This window comes from Protopterus annectens, chromosome 8.part0 (genome assembly GCF_019279795.1).
Source record: "Protopterus annectens isolate FY-2018-M chromosome 8.part0, PAN1.0, whole genome shotgun sequence".
Lineage (NCBI taxonomy): Eukaryota > Metazoa > Chordata > Ceratodontiformes > Protopteridae > Protopterus > Protopterus annectens.
Genome location: NC_056741.1, coordinates 1,255,819,596 through 1,255,840,482, shown reverse-complemented (window position 1 = coordinate 1,255,840,482; position 20,887 = coordinate 1,255,819,596). Strand labels below are relative to the sequence as shown.

Genomic DNA, 20,887 nt, shown 5'->3' with positions numbered 1-20,887 from the left:
ACGATGAGCTGGACAAGTTCATCGGCAGGTGGAGTAACCCAGGAGGTAGGTGGGGCGGGCGCGAAAAGCCTGCAGGAACACAGACTCCTCAGAGGTCGGATTAGGGGGCTGACAGTCACCTCTCTGTTTAAGGATTTCGAGGATATTACCAAAGGATACCTCAGCGGGTGACCGAGGGGATCCTTCCCTCTCATCAAAGTCTATGCCTTCAGTGAGGGACTCCTCTGTGGAGTCCATGTGTTTCCTCTTGCACAAACTTTTCAGGTGAACTTCCTCACAGGGGGAAGTTGAGGAAGACAACGGAAAGGGTGTTTCCTGTCGGAATATGTCCTGAGGCCCTTGCTCCCGGTGTCCGCTAGGTGCGACTTGTGAATACAGTGGTCCAGAGGAGGGCAGGGAGATTGACAGCACAGTATCGCCAGCAGAAGCCAAAGCCTTCTCCATCAGTTGAAAGGCTGGTCCACATGAAGAGGGGTGAGTGTCCAGGACAGGGGTCACCCCTCCCCCTAATTGGCTCAGCCTGCCGACCCGGAGTCCCCGGATGGCTGTGAAACAAATTACGCATGTCACAACTGTCATCCTGGGTCGTAGCAAAACTCTCCTGCCACGAAGGCAACTGCGGTTCTTTAGTGAGATCCATAAAGGGAACTGTAGAGGGGGAAGACTGTGCTATATCAATGGAATTCAAAGGCAATGAAGGAGGAGAATAAGAAGGGGTCTTTGGCAATGGGTGATCACCTCCGAAGGAAGGATAGGTCCTGGGGGGTGGGATACCTCTGGCCAGAAGCACTTGATCCACAAGACACAACATGTGTGCGGAAAGGCTTCTAGTGGATCTCACAGAGACTGTGGGGGAAAGCAGGTCTGTCCACAGAAGAGACAAGCTTGGTGCCCACCTCACTAGTCCACACTGAGAACAACGGTACCGAGAGAGACTGGACTACGGGTGTCTGCACCGAGGAAATCATTGGTGCAGAGGTCACGGTCTGCACTGACAAAAAGATTGGTGCCGAAGTGGTTGCCGGTACCGAAGCTGGAACCGAAAAATTGGTGCCAATAACTGAGGCGTCGGTTCCGAGTAAGATGTCGGAGCCGACCAGTCGGTGCCGATGTAGTAGTTGCAAGTAGTCTGAACTGAGGTGCCCCTCGGTACCGATATGGTAAAGGCTACTGTAGACGGAGTAGAGATCACTGATGGCACCGAAGGCTTTCGTGCCGAAGGTCTAGGCACCGAAAGTGCTGGGGCCGACTGAGTGAGCTCCGAAGCAGAAACTTTAGCATTCTTAGGTCTTGGTTGGCGGGAGTCCCCAGCTGGGGACGAAGGCAAAGAGTTGGCCTTAGTAGGATCATCCAAAATTTTCTTATGGGCTCTAGGAGGGGTTGAAGCCTCTGACCCAGAAATAGCCTCTGAAAAGGGAGATTTGAGAAGTCCCTTCAGCAACAACTTATTTTTCCTTTCAATCAAAGCTCTATTGGAAAATTTTTTACAAATACCACAGGGCAGGTCAACAGATAAGTGAGACACACCCAAGCAATAAACGCACAAAGAGTGTGCTTTGATGTAGGTAATTTGTGTCCACAATCAGAACACCTTTTAAATCCTGGACTACCTTTTTTATCTGCCATGATAGAAAAGGAGATGGAAGAAAGGGTACCAGCAATGGTACAAAAGAATACCCGAAGGTAATGAAAAGGAAGGGTTTACCAACAATGGTAAGGGAGAAATATCTTGCGGTAAAAAGTGCAGAGTAAAGAGAAGGAAACTCAAGAAAAAATAATCCCTAAATGCGATAGGGTAAGAGACGACTTAGAAACTTTCTGACAGAAAAGGTTATATTAGACTAGTCTGACAACAAATATCTACACTTAGCTCAAGAGAAGCAGCTTGACATGACCGAATTGCAATGCGGCAAACAAAATCTGGGGTAACAGGGAGAGGGGAATTCTGGGTAAGAGTTTAGCTTGAGAGTTTGTAGCTGACGCGAGCTTGGAAGATGGCTGGCTCAGTTCTGAGGTCGGAACCGATACCCATACATAAGGAATGAACGAGGATTAACAATATCAGATCGTTTTTCATACAAAATATAAAATATACAGAAAGATGGAATACCATCAACGGTAAATTAGTAATACCCTAACAATAGGTAGGAAACCTTTAAGAAAGAAAGGAAAGGAGAATTTACCAATGATGGTAAAACAAAAAAAAAAAACAGTATCCTGAGAGAAACGGATAGGAAAAGTTTAAAACCTAACTGAGAAAAACCCAATAATTAACGAAAAAGGGAGGAAGGATGACAGAGAGGAAATATATGAAGAAATATAACATTTTGCTTTTTAGCTTACAAATATGAGTGATAAATCATCCCTAAAGGACAAGACAGCACGATCCACATCTGACGTGTAGAAGCAGCAAATGAGATTTGATGTATTACAGGGATCTGAAGCATTATAGGTAAAGGGGGGAACTCAAGAGTCAGATCCGACAGTAAGTAAATTTGACTGAGCTGGATCAGAGGATGGATCCGTGACCCATACAGTGAGGAATGAAGGAAAATGAAAACATCAGATCTCAAAGGTAAAATAAAATAACACTGCAATAAAGTAAGAAACCAAGTTGCTAAAAGCATCAGATTTGCACAGGTAGTAGTCTGGTCTAGTAGCTGTCTGAAGAAAGCACATAACCAAGATCTGCAACTTCCTAAGTTTTTGTAGCAAGTCACTTCTGCTGTGGGTACTCCCCAGATTATTTTCAGAAATAAATTTCCAATTTTAACGCTGATGATGTGGAACTGATGAAAATGTTGCTGTCAAACATACACAAACTGTATTACAAATGTCATACGAGAGAAATAAATGCAAACCTGTGGAGAAACTGTTTACTAAAGTCAGTATAAAAGATTATATTTTTACAGAAAGTTTCTGATTTAGTGACTGAGTAAGCTGGTTTATCCTAAGACCCTTTTCAAATTGTACTTGAGCCATAAGGCTATACAAAGTTTACAGTTTTAAATTCAGTATTAAAATACATAAGATCAACTCAGCAATGCATACTGAATAAAAATGATCCAATTCTTGACAAAACGAGCTTGACTGAACAGTTATAACACGTGTTATCATGACTTAATAACAATTACAGATGTCAGTTTTGTAACTGCAGGGTTAATGTGTTTTTACAATGACTGTACAACAGACTTACCGAAATGCCAAATATTTCAGGTGACATGTTTAGTACTGGTACATTATTCTGTAGACTAGGTGAATTACAAAAAAATGAGCCTACTGTACTTTAACTGCAAACGAAAGGTTTGATGCATCAAAACATTTTAAAAACATCTTTATTTTCATCAATACAGGACAACTCAAATCACCCATTTCATGAATGCTGTTATATATGAAAAGGTATGCAGAGAACAAATCTGACCACTCCTTCTATGATCAAAACCATCTGGCCCACAGTTCCATAACTTGTTAACATGTACCAAACCTGACAGAAGCATACCATATTCTCTTACAGCTTCCATTAAGGACAGCGAGAGAAGGCCAGGCAATATAATACTGCACCATCATCACAAGAAATTGACTATTAAACTATTCATCTAGCTACAGCTTAAACAAGGCATTCATTAAATTTACCAGGCTGAAAGCATCTTCTCAGGTTTTAGTCAGCTTCTATATGTTTACTGAGCACAATGTTGAGGTTTGAAAGATTTTTCAAACTACATATCTGCCAAATCCTTCGAACGAAAAGTAGCATGGTGATAACAGAAGACATCTCAGACCCAAGACAGCAAGTCCCTTGTTATGTCCAGTGCTGGAAGCCTCTTTTTAAAGTCACTGCTGTAATGAAACGTGAAGCCCCTCTGAGTTTCACAGTACAATGTTTTACATTCATGTACTGCATTTTTCATGTACTTTTTAAAGACATACAGTTCCATTTCCATTATTTTGACTCTGGCTACCATAAAAACACTGTACTTTGTTTCACTTTAAAAACTCAACATTCGCTTTATTTTTTTTGTTCCTGCCTTTTCACTGATTGGAATATATATAAATAAAATTAGTCATGAAATGGTGTTTGAGTTTTTGCCCCATGAATTGCATCCAGCCAAGGTGCCAGAGGGTGGTTGCATAAGTTTCCATCCCTAGTCCTGACGCACATTTTGTGCCTTGTTGTGGATTATGTCCAGTTTCCCTGCTTCTCTTGAAGCGCTTTTACAGCCAGGGTCCATCTTTCATGCCACTGCTGTAGGCTCAGTCCATGCCGTTTTTCCCATGGAAGTGTAAACTGAGCAGGCTGTTCCAGCCTTAAAAAACATGAACAAAACAATATTAGATACCAGTGAGGATTTAATGAATATAAACATCATGCGCACATAAGTGTTATGACAAAACAGACTACAAAAAACAAACAATAAATTTTCAAAAGTCATGCAAGCCTGATGCTTCACTGGGGAATAATTGTTTACTAAAGTCAGTATAATGTTTACTGTTTACTTTACATATTTATCTAATTTGTTGACAAGTTAAGTGGAGCTAGTCTTAAGACTCTTCTTTATTATGAATGCTGCCTTCCACAGATTCTTGGCACCATGTAAACTATTTAAAAGCAGGAACCAATAAGGAGACAACCCCGGCTGATGCTTCCAGTATAAAAAACTTTACTAGTGCACAGAATATACACAAGCACTTTCACAGGATTGCTTCATCAGGTGTAATAAAAGCACTCTTCAAAAATAACGCCCTTTTAAACAGTTAGTAAAATCACATGACATCATCCAATTAACAAACTTAAAGAGAAACTACACTAGCAGAAAATGAACATACATTACTACTAAGTTATATTCAAGCACTCATATCTAATAACTAAACATTTTTTAAAAAACTACCTTCTGAGAGGTCTGGACTTTAATGTGGGTCTAAGTGGTACACATTCATTTAATCCACTCCCTGCATCAGCTCTCATCCTAACTATCCATGTAGACTCTAATTCCTCTGTTCTTAATCGTATACCACCTGTTCTAACATTTTCATAAATCCTTCCTATTACTAGAAACTTAAAATAGTGCATAGAATCAGTGTTATTAACATGTTTGGCAAGGGCATTAACACAATTCAACTTACTAATACTATAAATGTACTCCCTTACATGATCTTTAAAGAGTCTATCCTTCTTGCCAATATAAAATTTACTGCATTGTATGCAGTGGGCAAGATATATAACATGTGCTGTTGTACAAGTAGTTGGAATATTGAATTTATAAGTCTACTTTTGATCAGGATGATAAAAGCTACTACCAGTATCCAAGTACTGGCAATATTTACATCTACCACAAGGCATAGTGCCTATACGTTCCATGTTATGTGGGCCACCCTTAGGATAACATAATCTCCTTTTTAGAGACTTGCTATTTCTAAACATAAATTTAGGCTCAGAATCAATAAAGCTAGCCACATCAACATCTATAGTAAGAATGTTCCAATGCTTTCTTATTATTTTCATATACTTATCAACATCCAAGGTACAACATAAAGGAACTTTTAGTTTGGTACCAAAAACACCCTTCTTTTTAAATCTGTTCATCACCCCATCCCTTGCAGAAAAATATGGCTGAGCTTGAGTAAACCTTTTTTCTACTACTGCTGAAACATTAGGTGAAATCATATGATCATTATAGCCCCTATCCTGTAAATGACTAATAGCTACGTCAACTTGCTGAACAAAGTCAACTTCTCTAACATTAAGTCTCGAGGCCCTATAAATTTGAATGCGCACAACATTCTTGAAAATATAGGGAGGGTGTGAACTCTCTCTATGCAAAAGATGATTAACGTGGCATTCCTTTCTGTATAATTTGGTATAAATTTCACCTGTACAATCCCCAATTACTTTGACATCAAGAAAATCAATTTCAGACATAGAATGCTTAAAAGTAAAACACAGATATTGTGTCGTGTTATTCAAATAAGCTTGAAACTCCAGAAAAAAGTTCATATGTACTTCCCCACAAAATAAAAAGATCATCTACGAATCTTCTATAAAATAAAATAAAACTCTTATATGGGCCCTGCAATATGTGCTGTAACTCCCAAGCAACCATTAAAGCATTGGTGTAACTATTAGCACACGCAGTGCCCATAGCCACGCCATTGCATTGCTTGTAACATTGTTGGCCAAATATAAAAATATTGTGTTCAAAAACTATTTCTAAAAGTTTAGTCAATAAATCAATTTTCTGTGGATCAAAATTAGAATAAGTTTTCAAAAAACATCGCACACTCAAAATCCCCTCATAATTAGGAATCATCGTAAATGAGACCACATCCATAGTAACAAAAATACATCCCTTGCAGTTATCATTAGTATAACCATACAGGTCTCCCAAAAAATGCTCTGTATTCCTTAGGACATGCTCTAAATTATCCAAAGTAGGCCGCAAGTTCTTTTCAACATATATAGAGACAGTCTCAGTGCTCCAATTTCTACCGGTGACTATAGGTCTCAACGGTGGATCTAACTTGACTTTATGGAGCTTAGGTAAACCTTGTATGAGGGGTATTGTAGGCTTACTGATAAAAAAGTATGCAAATAAATCATCACTTATCAAATTAATTTCCAACAGGCACTTTAAAAGGATTTGCACATCATAAATAATGACTTTCATCTGTTCTACAGAGACCTTCATATAAAACGAAGCATCATTCAACATACTAGTTATTTTTTCTACATACCAGGACCTATCCAAAATTACTAGAGGGCCACCTTTGTCGGCTGGTCGAATAGTAATATTAGTGTTCATCTCTAGACTTCTTAAAGCCATCTTTTCCTCTCTACTCAAATTGGAAACATTCCTACCATAATGTACCTCAGTTTGTTTAAAATTAAGGTCATACATATTCTGCACACAATTTCTCAAAAGCAGCTATAAGAGAGCTCATTTTTGGTACAAACGTACTAGGTTGCTTAAAGACAATGTCATTGGTAGTTAAAAAATCTTTTTCATTATTTGCACTGCAGTCATTATACATCAGTTTCAGCATTAAATTTCTGGTAAATTTCTTAATATCAAAAATTACATCCATAAAATTGGATGCTGCAGAAGGTATAAAGGACAATCCCTTACACAAAACATTAAGCTCTGGTTCAGTTAATACAGTGCTCAGGATGTACCTCGGCCGTAGTAACGGCCACTTTCCTACGCACTCCCAATTCTTTACCAACAGCAGTTAGACTCTGTGTTGTGTTGTCCGTTACTATGGCCAAGGTACATTCTGAGCCTGGTAAGAAACAGTTAGAAAGCATATCTGTGAATGCATCTCTTGAATCGGAGGCCCCGAATTTTCTGCTACCAATAAAGGAGCAGAGTCTGAGGTATCAGGAGGAGTGTGGACGGAGTTGGAGCAGGAACAGCGCCAAAAGGAAATGGGAAGGTACTGTAAAACAGCAGAATACGATAAAGAAAGCCTTTTCAAAGCAAAAAGGGCTTAGTATACAATCTTTCAAGCACTGTATTAACTGAACCAGAGCTTAATGTTTTGTGTAAGGGATTATCCTTTATACCTTCTGTAGCATCCGATTTTACAGATGTAATTTTTGATATTAAGAAATTTACCAGAAATTTAATGCTAAAACTGATGTATAATGGCTGCAGTGCAAATAATGAAAAAGATTTTTTAACTACCAATGACACTGTCTTTAAGCAACCTAGTACGTTTGTACCAAAAATGAACTCTCTTATAGCTGCTTTTGAGAAATTGTGTGCGCAGGATATCTATGACCTTAACTTTAAACAAACTGAGGTACATTATGGTAGGAATGTTTCTAATTTGAGTAGAGCAGAAAAGATGGCCTTGAGAGGTCTGGAGATGAATTCTAATATTACTATTCCACCAGCCGACAAAGGTGGCCCTCTAGTAATTTTGGATAGGTCCTGGTATGTAGAAAAAATTAGTAGTATGTTGAATGATGCTTCATTTTATATGAAGGTCACTGAAGAACAGACCTGTTGGAAATTAATTTGATAAATGATGATTTATTTGCATATTTTTTGTTAGTAAGCCTACAATACACCCCTTATACAAGATCTACCTAAGCTCCATAAAAATAAATTAAATCCACAGTTGAGACCTACAGTCTCGGGTAGAAATTGGAGCACTGAGACCGTCTCTATGTACATTGAAAAGAACTTGCGGCCTATTTTGGATAATTTAGAGCATCTCCTAAGGAATACAGAACATTGTTTGGGAGACCTATATGGTTATACTAATGATAATAACTGCAAGGAATGTATGTTTATTACTATGGATGTGGTCTCATTATTTACGGTGATTCCTAATTATGAGGGGATTCTGAGTGTGCAGTGTTTTATGAAAACTTATTCTAATTTTGATCCACAGAAAACTGATTTATTGACTAAACTTTTAGAAATAGTTTTGGAACACAATATTTTTATATTTGGCCAACAATGTTACAAGCAATGCAATGGCATGGCTATGGGCACTGCATGTACTAATAGTTACGCCAATGCTGTAATGGTTGCTTGGGAGTTACAGCACATATTGCATGGCCCATATAAGAGTTTTATTTTATTTTATAGAAGATTCGTAGATCTTTTTATTTTGTGGGGTAGTACATATGAACTTTTTCTGGAGTTTCAAGCTTATTTGAATAACACAACACAATATCTGCGTTTTACCTTTAAGCATCCTATGTCTGAAATTGATTTTCTTGATGTCAAAGTAATTAGGGATTGTACAGGTGAAATTTATACCAAATTATACAGAAAGGAATGCCATATTAATCATCTTTTGCATAGAGAGAGTTCACACCCTCCCTATATTTTCATGAATGCTGTGCGCAATCAAATTTATAGGGCCTCGAGACTTAATGTTAGAGAAGCTGACTTTGTTCAGCAAGTTGACGTAGCTATTAGTCATTTACAGGATAGGGGCTATAATGATCATATGATTTCACCTAATGTTTCAGCAGTAGTAGAAAAAAGGTGTACTCAAGCTCAACCATATTTTTCTGCAAGGGATGGGGTGATGAACAGATTTAAAAAGAAGGGTGTAATTGGTACCAAACTAAAAGTTCCTTTATGTTAAACCTTGGATTTTAAGTATATGAAAATAATAAGAAAGCACTGGAACATTCTTACTATAGATGCTGATGTGGCTAGCTTTATTGATTCTGAACCTAAATTTATGTTTAGAAATAGCAAGTCTCTAAAAAGGAGATTATGTTAGCCTAAGGATGGCCCTCATAACATGGAACGTACAGGCACTATGCCTTGTGGTAGATGTAAATATTGCCAGGCTTGGATACTGGTAGTAGCTTTTATCATCCTGATCAAAAGAAAACTTATAAATTCAATATTCCAGCTACTTGTACAACAGAACATGTTATATATCTTGCCCATCGCATACAATGCAGTAAATTTTATATTGGCAAGACGGATAGACCTTTTAAAGATCGCATAAGGGAGCACATTTATAGTATTAGTAAGTTGAATTGTGTTAATGCCCTTGCCAAATATGTTAATAACACTGATTCTACGCACTATTTTAAGTTTCTAATAAGAAGGATTTATGAAAATGTTAGAATAGGTGATGTACGGTTAGGAACAGAGGAATTAAGAGTCTACATGGATAATTAGGATGAGAGCTGATGCAGGGAGTGGATTACATGAATATGTACCACTTTGACCCAAATTAAAGTCCAGACCTCTCAGAATGTAGTTTTTTTTAAACATTTTTTTAGTTATTAGATATGAGTGCTTGAATATAACTTAGTAGTAATGTATGTTCATTTTCTGCTAGTGTAGTTTCTCTAAGTTTGTTAATTGGATGATGTCATGTGATTTTACTAACTGTTTAAAAGGGTGTGATTTCTGAAGTGTGCTTTTATTACACCTGATGAAGCAATCCTGTGAAAGCCCTTGTGTATATTTCTGTGCACTAGTAAAGTTTTTTATACTGGAAACATCAGCCGTGGATGTGTCCTTATTGGTTCCTGCTTTTAAATATTTCAATTTTTGGACACATTTATTGGGTCTTTGATGGTATTGTTTTTACCATGTAAACTATGATCATATTTGTCTTGGATTTCATCTGACGACCATTTAACCATGCCATTTACTTCTATTATGAAATGACCAGGATGCTAAGTCCACTCCCTCACACAAAGCCCAGCCTTATTAAAGAAAGGTGACACAAGAAGAAAGATTTGAAAAAAAGACAAAATATGACAACTTCACAGAAGACAAAACACTGAATTAACTTGATTGAAAATGTGAGTAAATCCAAGTGACTGTTTTTGAGTCACATATTCTCTGCAAATGGAATGATTAAATGAATAGGTTCATAGGTAGGTACTATCAGCCCTAGGGCCTATACAAGCCAGGCCAAAAAAGGTACCCTGGCTTTCTCCACCCAAGAAAATTATTTTCCTGTGTCCCTGTTCAGCAGAGCCACAGAGGTGATCCCCGGGGTGAATTTCCTATTTCCCATCCAATCAAGATTTTTTTTTTTTTGAAGAGTGCTAATGAGGAGCTTTGTTTGCTATAGATAGGTAGTTTGTTCCAGTGTATGGGAAGTCTCTGGGACAAGAATCTATCCCTCCAGCATGCTCTGTTTATTGTGGTAACAAGGTTTAGGTCCCTAGAGCATGTAGCTTGGAGGGATTGGGATTTCTTTAAATGGAGCATGTCCAACAGCTCTGTGTTTGACATAGCTTTGTATGTTAGGCAGAGATTGCCTCCGAGTAGGTGATATGCGAAGGAGTAAACCTGGAGTTTTTTGAGAGAGTCTGCGTAGGGCATCTGTTTGAGGCCAGTAATCCTCTTTGTGAGGTATTTCTGCGGCCTTTCCAGTTGTTGCAGATGTCTTGTGAGGTACATGCCAAAAGGGGTGTTGTACTCTATAATGTACTCTGTAATGGGTCTGAGTGACGAGTAGAGGGGAACAATGATCTCTTTTTTTCCTGGATGAGAAACCTTTTATGACGAGGTGTGCCATGCAGAAGGATTTCCTGACTACTGTGGCAATGTGATTATCAAAGGAGAGACTACTGTCCACCTGTGTCCCAAGGTCTCTTATCACACTTTCGATGTTAAGTAGACTACCTCCTATAGTGGGCACAAAGCCTGAGGTGAGGCTATGATTGAACATGGTGCTTAGGTGGGGTGCCACTTCATTCTGTAGTTCATGTAGAATGCAGCCTGGGATGTTGTCAGGTCCCATGGATGCAATGTTCTTGGCTTTGGAGAGTGTGGTTTTTACCTTTGCAGCCATGATTACAGGAACTTTGCATTCTTCTGGTACAGAGATGGGCCCTTTAGGGGGTGGGGGGTGGGGTAAAGTTAGCACTGAATCCATCTGCCAGGATGCTGGCAATATCAGTTGGTTCTGTATATTTAGTGCCATTGTGCTGTAACTCAGAGCAGATCTGAGTGTTACCAGTGAGATTCTTGACATAGCTATAAAATGCTTTGTGGTTGTCATTAGAATCAGTGGCGATTTTGTTTTCATAACTTGCTTTGGAGGATTTTATGAGAGATCTCAGCTTCTTACTGAGGCTGACCAGGAAGTTCTTCCAGTCATGGGATTTTAATCTTTTTTTGCAACAGCTTCTTTCTTCTGTTGTAGAGTTTGTTTATGGCGGGGGACTACCAGATTGGCTTCCTTTTTTTTGGAGGATAGCATCTTGGTTCTTTTAGGGATAGCACAATCCATGCACTTGTTTAAGTTCTTATAAAGTGCATCCGTGCAGGATTCAGCAGTTGTACCTCTATTGTTCGCCTGCATGGGTGTTGTGAAGTTTGCCACATCTGTCTTAAGAACTGTGAAGATGGCTTTGGAAATTTTTTTTATGGCAGTTTCCAAAGGGGGGGGGGGGGTACAGCTGGGATGTGGATGCCTAGGCTGATTAGCTTGTGGTTGGATCTGACCAACGAGGAATTGACCTCTGGTGTGGAACACTGGTTGCCCATGTTGGTAATGGCCAGATCTAGGATATTGTTGCCCCTGGTGGGGCTGTGGATAAGGTGATCCAATGCGTTGGAATTTATGAATTTCAGAAAACGTTGTGCAAAAGAGTTGGTATAAGAGTAGTTTTCACAGTTAATTGTGGGGTAGTTTAAATCATCCATTATTAAAGGTGCTGGGTTGTACCCTAATATTTTCCAGTGTATCAAGAAATGAGGAGTGGGAATCCTGGGGCATGGTGGGGGATCTGTAGCAAGTTACAATTTGGATTGCGGTCTTGCCCAGTTAGTTGCACTTGGATAATCTTGGATGCATTATGCTGAGCAACTAGCCTGGAGGTGTGGATATCCTTAATGAATATGGACACGCCTCCACCTTTAGTGTTTCGATCCAGGTTAGGTGGCCGAAAGGTGTGGTATGAATTATAGCCTGGTAATGCAGGGGTGATCTCTGGAGCCTTGAACCAGGTCTCTGTAACTGCACAGATGTTGATGTTCTCCTTTTTAAGGAGTGCCTCGAGTGAATTTATTTTGAGGTTTAGACTTCTAGCATTGAGTAGCATTACCCTCAGATTTTGCTTGCTTGTTCCGGTTATGTTGGTGAATTTTTTCATTTGAACCTTGCCTAAAAAAGGCACTATAGGAGTGGCAAGAGCCTTAGCCAGTATCCGGAATCCCAAGGGTGACAGGTGCAGGCCATCTCTGGCAAAGCATCATGGTCTGTCGATCATGTCATCCCAGACAGACAGATACTGGATCCCCTTAGAATGACACCAGGAGCTTAGCCAATTGCTGAAATCAATCATTTTGTCCTTGTACTGTGGTATCATTCTGGGTGATGGCAGGATGCTACTCAGAGCTAGGGTCATACCTGCCTGGGCTACAAGATCGGAGAGTTCCTCCATGTCTCTTTTCATGTAGTCCAGGGAGGTATGTCTCAGGTCATTCACACCAACATGGACAATGACTGAGTCATATTTGTACTTGTTGTGGAGTGACTTGAGTGCATGCATTATTTGGTGGATCCTGGCGTCTGACAGGCAGCTGACTGTAAATTTCTCCTTCTTTAGCCTGGTGAGTGGAACATCAGTGTGCCTGACTATACAGTCACCTATGACTAGAGTGCTGGGTACGTTGTTATGCCTTATGGGCTGTTATGCCTTATGGGCTGAGGTTAAGTGGCACACTCAGTTTGTGGGCTATGTGTCACTTGGGCTGTGTTAGGTGGTGGAGGTTGCATGCGTTTCTGCTTTGGATGTCTCTGTTGCTTACGCAGATTTTTTTGAAAGCCTCCGCAAATGTGTGTGTTTTGTGTTGCTATGTGCGTGTTTTGGTGGTGTATGTTTTGAGGGACTATGTGATGAGTGTGGTGTGGTGCATGTGTTTACCTTCTCCTCTTGACTGTCTAGTCCAGTCTTGGTTGAAGAGAGCTTTGCTTCCAGTTTGGCTATATAAGTGCATCTCTCACAGGTTGTAGTGCTGGGTGGTAGGAGGAGAGGGTTGTCTGTGTACATGAGGCAACTGCTGCATTGTCCCAAGATGCCCAGATTAATCAGGTAGACAGGAGAAAACACCAGGAGCTGACCCTTAGACATGCCTGGATAGGTGTTTATTAAGTACTAAAAACTGTTTTCCTCTAGACAAGTGAGGAAAGTTGAGTGCTGTAGTAATTTCTAGCTTATTTAGTGCTTACAAGTTCTGAACAAGTGCTGAGCTCAAAGAAACAGATTTCAGTGCTAAAACTAAAAAAAAATGGCTAGTTCTAAGGGAAAATTTGAAGAGCAGACTTTATGGCGCCAGGAATACTTTAATCCTAGCTAAGCATTGATGCATAAAGTGTATTTTTTTATATAACCATAGCAAATGAGCAAACTGATTTACACAAACTAACCAATAAAAAGCTAAAAACTGAGCCCTGTTCTGGCAGTCTTTGATCAGACAAGTTCTAACTGCACACTCCTGTCACTAGGGTGCAGGGGAACCTTCTCCAAAAAAAAAAAAGATGGTTTGGATTAGTGCTCAAGTTATACAAACAAAGCTAGATTCAGCAAGTCTGAATTTAGTCTATGCTAGAGCAAAAAAGGCATACCAATTTCAGAAAGAAACCGTTCAAATAAGCAGGCACAATAAGCCTTTAACCAGAAACTCCCAGCTCAGAAGTACAGAATTTATCCTCTCCTCCCACAAGAGTGCACATCACACCTTCTTAATGTAAAATAACTGGCCCGAAGCCCAAGAGCTTAAGCCAGAACTATTACACACTTAGAATAACAGACACGAAGCCTTCAATCAGCAACTCCCAACTTAGAAGGATGTAATCTACTTGTCCTGCCACAACAGTGCAAACCACAAACCTTCTTAATGTAAAACAACTGGTCTGAAGCCCAAGTACTTCAACCAAAGGCTTAGAATAACGGTTACAATTTAATCAGGCTACTAATAAGCAGTAATAAATGCAGCAGAATAAATGCAATAAAGTAGGAAGAAACACAAATACAGTGAAAGCAGATTAATAAAGTGCAATTTTTTTATATAACAATAGAAAACGAGCAAACTGATTTAAACAAATTACCCAATTAACCAGTAAAAAAGCTCAAATCTGAGCCCTGTTCCAGGAGTCTTCAATCAGACTTATAACTACACACTCCTGCCACTAGGGCGCAGAGGAACCTTGTCCAAAAAAAGATGGCCTAGATTAGTGCTCAAGTTATACAAACAAAGCTAGATTCAGCATGCCTGAATCTAGTCTATGCTACGGCAAACAAGGTACACCAATTTCAGAAAGAAACAGTTCAAATAAGCAGCCACAATAATCCTTTAACCAGAAATTCCCATCTCAGAAGGGCAGAATCCAACCTCTCCTCCCACAAGAGTGCAGACCACAAACCTTCTTAATGTAAAATAACTGGCCTGAAGCTTAAGTGCTTAAACCAGAACTAATACATTTTTAGAACAACAGACACTGAGCCTTCAATCAGCAATTCCCAATTTAGAAGGATGTAAGCTACCTGTCCTGCCACAACAGTGCAGACCACAAACATTCTTAATGTAAAACAACTGGTCCGAAGCCCAAGTGCTTAAACCGAAAGGCAGTTACAATTTAATCAGGCTACTACCAAGCAGTAATAATTGCAGCAGAATTAATACAATTGAGTACTTTTAAGAAGAGGCAAAAGCAAACTAAAGTGCATTTTTTTTTTAAACTGCACAATCAACAAAGCAGTTTGTGTTAATTAAAAATAAGTTTGGTTGCTGCTTAATTTAATTTCCACCTATAATTAAGACCTGTATAACTTCATAGTCTTTTAAAGTCTTAAATAACAATTTTAAAAGATGCACATAAAAATCATATACTGCTGAATGAAGTTTAATACAGCCTGAAAAATAACCTAATATATCGCACAACAGGAAAGGTACAGCTGTGTGAGGATCTCACTGTAACAGAAGATGACTGAATAATTCTCATTTCACAACTTAGAATCCATAAAAGATTACAGCTCCGAACTCAATGTGGGAATCTTTGTCTTACATTTTTGCTAAGTAATACTTCCTTCTTGAAGAGTAGAATGAGGTACTCCCCTTTTAATCAGAGAAACACAACTCATGAAAGAATCAGATACTTGTGAAGCAAATGAGGAACAGAAACTCAGCAATTTACAGTGCATAGCAATTTTATCAAAACTATACTATTACATTTCCATCTGTGTAACAGGCTACATTTCATTATAAAGAAAATCTCACCAGTTACTGCATTCAGCTGTCAACAATGCACAAGTGCCAACAGCAAACATTTAAGAGTGTACACAAGGGGGATGATGGATGACAGGCTAAACTGCAAGGAATCAATTACTACTATAGTGAACAACTCACACAACTGTACAATGATATGTCGTCATTTGTGTCATGTCTAGTCAACCTGGCTTTTAATGATGGGTAAAAGTGGGGAATTAAGTTTAGGTTGATGCTTCAAAAATAACAGCTGTTGAGACTTGCTCCCCTCTTCTGGAATGTGATGTGATGTGCTGACTCCATGCATGGACTTCCCAGGAGTATCACAGTGGAAGTCTATACAACCAGCAGTCTAATTTGAAATGGTTTGTTCAACCACAGGAACTCCTCCCAAATGATTTGGAGTAAAATAAAGAACAAATTATTCAGACATCCTGAGTCACAGGGTTTCAAAAATATAAATGGAAAGCTGTCTTGTAAAGCTGAAGAGGTGAATTTATCTGGAAATTTAGAACAGAATAAAAAGAAAGAACGGATATTTTAGTTCAAAGCAATGTCCGTCATTACTATGGGCATAATTAGGAGTTATGTACTTACCATAACTTATCTGTGTTGCCCAATTCCATTATTCCTCATGGCAGGGTTTTAGGATCTGACATCGGATCCGATCCGACCATTCCAAAAGACTGATGCTTCAAGTCTCATGCTCCTCTCACTTCCACAATTCCCTGCACCAGCCCTAACTTCTCAGATTGAGTTTACTGACCCAAAGAAGGAAAGGAAATATAAACACTATTCATATATATATATATATATATATATATATATGTATATAAAGCACTTGATCTCACTCAAATCTGGAGCTCAAACTAGAAAAGCTATGGAGCTCCAATTCCTCCAAGTACCTCTAGACTTCCTGGAAGGGGGAAGGTTGGACGGGATGTAAGGAATAATGAAATTGGTAACACAGATACCAAGTTATGGTAAGTACATAATTCCTAAATCTGATGATTTCTATTTCATTATTCCTCATGACAAGGTCAGAGTCCCCAACTACTGAATTCCTAGGCAGCCTCTATGAAAGGATATGCCTGAGCACCGTGGAACCAATGCTCAGTCTCTGGAAACTATATTCAACTTATAATGCGAGTCAAAAGTGTGCGATTTTGACCAGATTGCTGCAGCACAAATTTCATCAATAGAAGTCCTAACTGAGAACGTAGAAGTACACACTGAACTGGTAGAATGAGCTTGCGGTGAGCACAGCAATTTCAATCCTTTCAAGGAATAAACTGTAGAGATGCAATTTGTAATTCTTTTAGCCAAGGTTACTTTTGAAACTGCTTGGCCTAACCTATTAGGTGAAAAAGATGCAAAGAGTTGATCAGACTTCTTTCTTGTGTTCCTTTGTCCTGTGCAGACAGAAACGCAACTGTCTATGAACATCAAGTAGGTGGAGCATTTATTCACCCTTGTTGGAATGGTTAGGGTAAAAGACTGGAAGATGAATGGAGTGATTTATATTTGCTTCCACGTCCACTTTAGGCAAAAAAAAAGAAGAGTTTGTCCTGAGAGAAACTCTATCTTTGAAAAAGATGATATATGGTGGTTTTGATGCTAAGGCCTGTAATTCCGATACCCTCTTGGCCGAAGTAATAGCCACAAGGAAAATGGTCTTTCAGGATAAAAATTTTGTGTTGCAGGAACTAGCCCATCCAAAGGATTTTTGAGTAAGACCTTGCAAAATCAAAGTCAGAACCCAAGGAGTAGAAAAATTCCTTTCATAACGGCCATGTTTGGATGCTGAAATAAGAGTTTAAACATCTGACTTATTTGTGAAATGAAAATTAGCAATTTCTGCCAGTTGTAACTTAATCTTAGAAAAACTGTCTCCCTCTTGAAAAAGAGAACTTAGGAAAAGGAGAAAAGCTGAGTCAGGAGTTGTAAATGGATCAATGCCCTGTTTCAATGCCCACATTGAAAATCCCTTCCATCTGCTATTGTACACCTTTTTGGCAGAGGGTTTCTGAGAAGCAAGAATGATCTCCTGTATCCGGAAGGCCAGCCTGGACTTTCTTAGAATCATTGGAAGTGGAGAAAACAGTCAGTCAGTTTTAGGGATTTGAGGTTGGGGGGGGGGGATGAAGTTCTGATGGGTAGGAAATCATATCCTGGCTGGGATTCAGTATCCATGTGGATATTTGGCGTGAGACCGAAGGACAGGGAACCATAATTAATGAAGTCAGAAAGGAGCAATGAGGATTAATGTTCTCTTTAACCTGCTGACTTTCTGAAGAACCTTCAGAAATTAACGGAATTGGAAGGTAGACATACAGGAGACCCGGAGGTCAATTATGAATTAGAGCGCCCCTCGGTGACTCCCCTTTGGGGGGATCAGAGTGAAGTACCTGCTGCAGTTGGTGTTCAGGGGAGATGCAAAGAGGTCACAGAAAGGTTGGCCCCACTGCCGGAAGATTTGGTTCACTACTGATTGATTTAGGGACCACTCTGTGGATCCAGAACACATCTGCTGAGTCTGTCCGCTAGAACACTGGTCTCCTCGGGAATGTGCATTGCAACAAGAAAGCGGTTTGAAGAGATCACCCATTCCCACACTTCCACAGCCTCTCTGCATAAGGACAAGACCAGGTTCCTCCTGTTTATTGATATACCAGACTACTGACATGTTGTCTGAATGAATTGCTATCGTCCCTATAGGAAGGCAAGTCTTGGAAGGCTTGCTACATCAGAAGGAATGCTCTTGCTCTAGAACACTGATGTACAACTTGGTCTCTGTTGGGGACCATAAGCCTTGGACCAATCTTCCTTCAAAGTGCCCAGTACCCCATCAAGGAAGCATCTGTGTTAACTCTGGCCGTTGTGGGGGGAAGGGAAAAAGGTCTGCCAAGATAAAGATCGTACCAAAGAAACCACCATCAGAGATAATGCTTGCATACTAAGGTCAGCTTGATGGGAGTATTTAATGGATGATAAAGGATACACCACTGAACTGCCAACATCCACTGAAGTACTCGCATGAAGAATCTTGCCAATTGGACTAGGAGTATGGCAGCCAACATGGAACCTACAGCTCTTAAAACATATCTTGCTGGGGGTGGTGTAGGTGTATCCAGTAGGACTTGAACTTGTTGCCTCAGGGATGACGCTCGGTGTTATGGCAAGCGTGGGGTGTGTAGGGGGATTTCCCCCCCCTGCAAAAATGTGTTGCTGAATCTTAAGTAGGTAGGAGCATTTTAGTGTAGTCGACATTTTCAACATTCGACTTCATTGAAATGCTCAGTTCGGCATTTACACTGTTCTGTGTTCAGATTTGCAAACATTTGGTTCAGACATCTGCACATTCGAACAATGTAATGTCGAACATGTGATAGTAAACCTATTTGAATGACTGTTTTCAGTTGTGTCCCTACAAATTCTATCATCTGCACAGGTGTCATTTTCTTCGCCAAGTTTATTCCCAAATATCTGAAAATGTGTAACAGATACTGGGTGGCTAGAACCAGTTGATGCCTCAACAGTGCCATTAGGAGCCAATCATCTCAATAAGCAAACACCTGGAATCACTGCAGTCTCAGGTGAGCTGCCACCACTGACATACATTTGGTAAACACCCAGGGGGGCTGTGGTGAGTCCGAAGGTTAGTGCTCTGAATTGGTAATGACTGGCTCCCAGCGCGCAGATATCTCCTGGAGTGCCTGTTGATCTTTATGTGATAGTATGCATCCTAAAGATCCACTGAGCATATCCAATTGTCCTGGTGCAGCAATGGCAGAATGGACTGAACCATCATCATGTGGAACTTTGACTTCTTGACATACAAACTGAGTTTGCTCAGGTCCTGTATAGGCCTTTGGTCCCCTATCTTTTTTGGCACCAAAAAGAAGCGGGAATAAGTTCTATATCCTTGTTGTTCATTTGGAACCTGTTGGACAACTCTTTTTTTTTTTTTTTTTTTTTTTAGAAGTTTTTGATCCTCTTGCAAAGCCTGACTGGATGGAACGTCAGGGAGATTCTTTCCATAGGTGAGAAGGAAGGAAAAAGGGAATGTAGTAACCTCTGGAAACTATATTTAGCACCTAGTAATGGTTTGTTAGTTTTGTCCAGGTGTCTGGGTGCAATGAGAGTCTGACTCCAACCATCTCCTGAGTAGGACAGCCAGGCAGAGCTTCATGAGCACTGACAGTAAAGCCCTGATTTTCCTGACCCCCTTTGCCCCTAGGGCATCCGCTATTAAATTATCGCCCTCTGCCTCTGGACGAGGAATCTTCATTTGTGTCTAGGAAAGCACTTAGATTTTCTGAAACACGTTTTCTTCCCACTACGCTGGTACCTTGAAAAAGGCCTCTGAGGGAAAGAAAACCTGATCCCTACAGTAGACAGTGTTTTGCCCTCTTACTTGCTGTGGGACAGTGTTTCCTTAACAGATGGTCAAAATAAAGAAAACCCATCGAAGTGGGCATTAGTAAAAGACACCTTAACGGGTTCTATAAATCATCAATGAATTGGACAGTGAAGCAAGAGTTGACCATTGGTGAGAGACCTTGGTGAGGTCCTCCTCCAACATGCACTCAAGAGAATTGGTGAGTTTCTTGACCAAATCCCTCTGAAATTGTGTGAAGTGTGCCAAGTAGTTAGGTTGCTGAGGCGTTGCCACACTTCCTGTATCTGTCCAACTCCTGGGACTCCTTGTTTGGGGGTGGACAGAGGAGCTCTGTTCTACTAGCTCCTTGGTGGCTGCTGACACTATTATGGCATCTAGTGGAATACATTTTCCTCCAATGTGGGCAGTTCGACGGTGAGTGGAGAAACCTGTTGGCATGCTTATGGATAGGTTCCATAGTTTGGCTCCGTCCAATCCTGGTGGGAGACTAGATCAATAAAGCTCATCCACCTGTGGGGTCACCCAAGAGGTAGATGGGCCCATCCTAAAAGCCTCCAGAAATACCGATTACTCAAAAGAAGTTTAGAAAGACCACCCATGCTTTTGTTTCAGGATCTCTAGGATATCTCCAAAGGAGATGCTGTTGTCCGTAGACAGAGAGGATCCTTCTCCCTCATCGAAATCGGTATCCTCAGTCAAGGACTCCAATGGAGAGTCTACTAGCTTCCTTTTGCATGTCCTCTTCTGATGCACCTCCTCTGTGGGAAAGTCAGGG

General features: G+C 40.1%; 1 protein-coding gene across 1 annotated transcript in view; it reads right to left on the bottom strand.

Annotated features, from left to right (window-relative positions):
• Positions 1 to 3,317: 3,317 nt before the first annotated feature.
• HAUS5 (HAUS augmin like complex subunit 5) overlaps positions 3,318 to 20,887 on the bottom strand; it is a 1,223,310-nt gene continuing 1,205,740 nt past the window's right edge. The window contains exon 21 of the mRNA XM_044080749.1: positions 3,318 to 4,304. Within this exon, the coding sequence (XP_043936684.1) occupies positions 4,178 to 4,304 (127 nt within the window). The 3' untranslated portion in view covers positions 3,318 to 4,177. The remainder of the gene's footprint in view (positions 4,305 to 20,887) is intronic.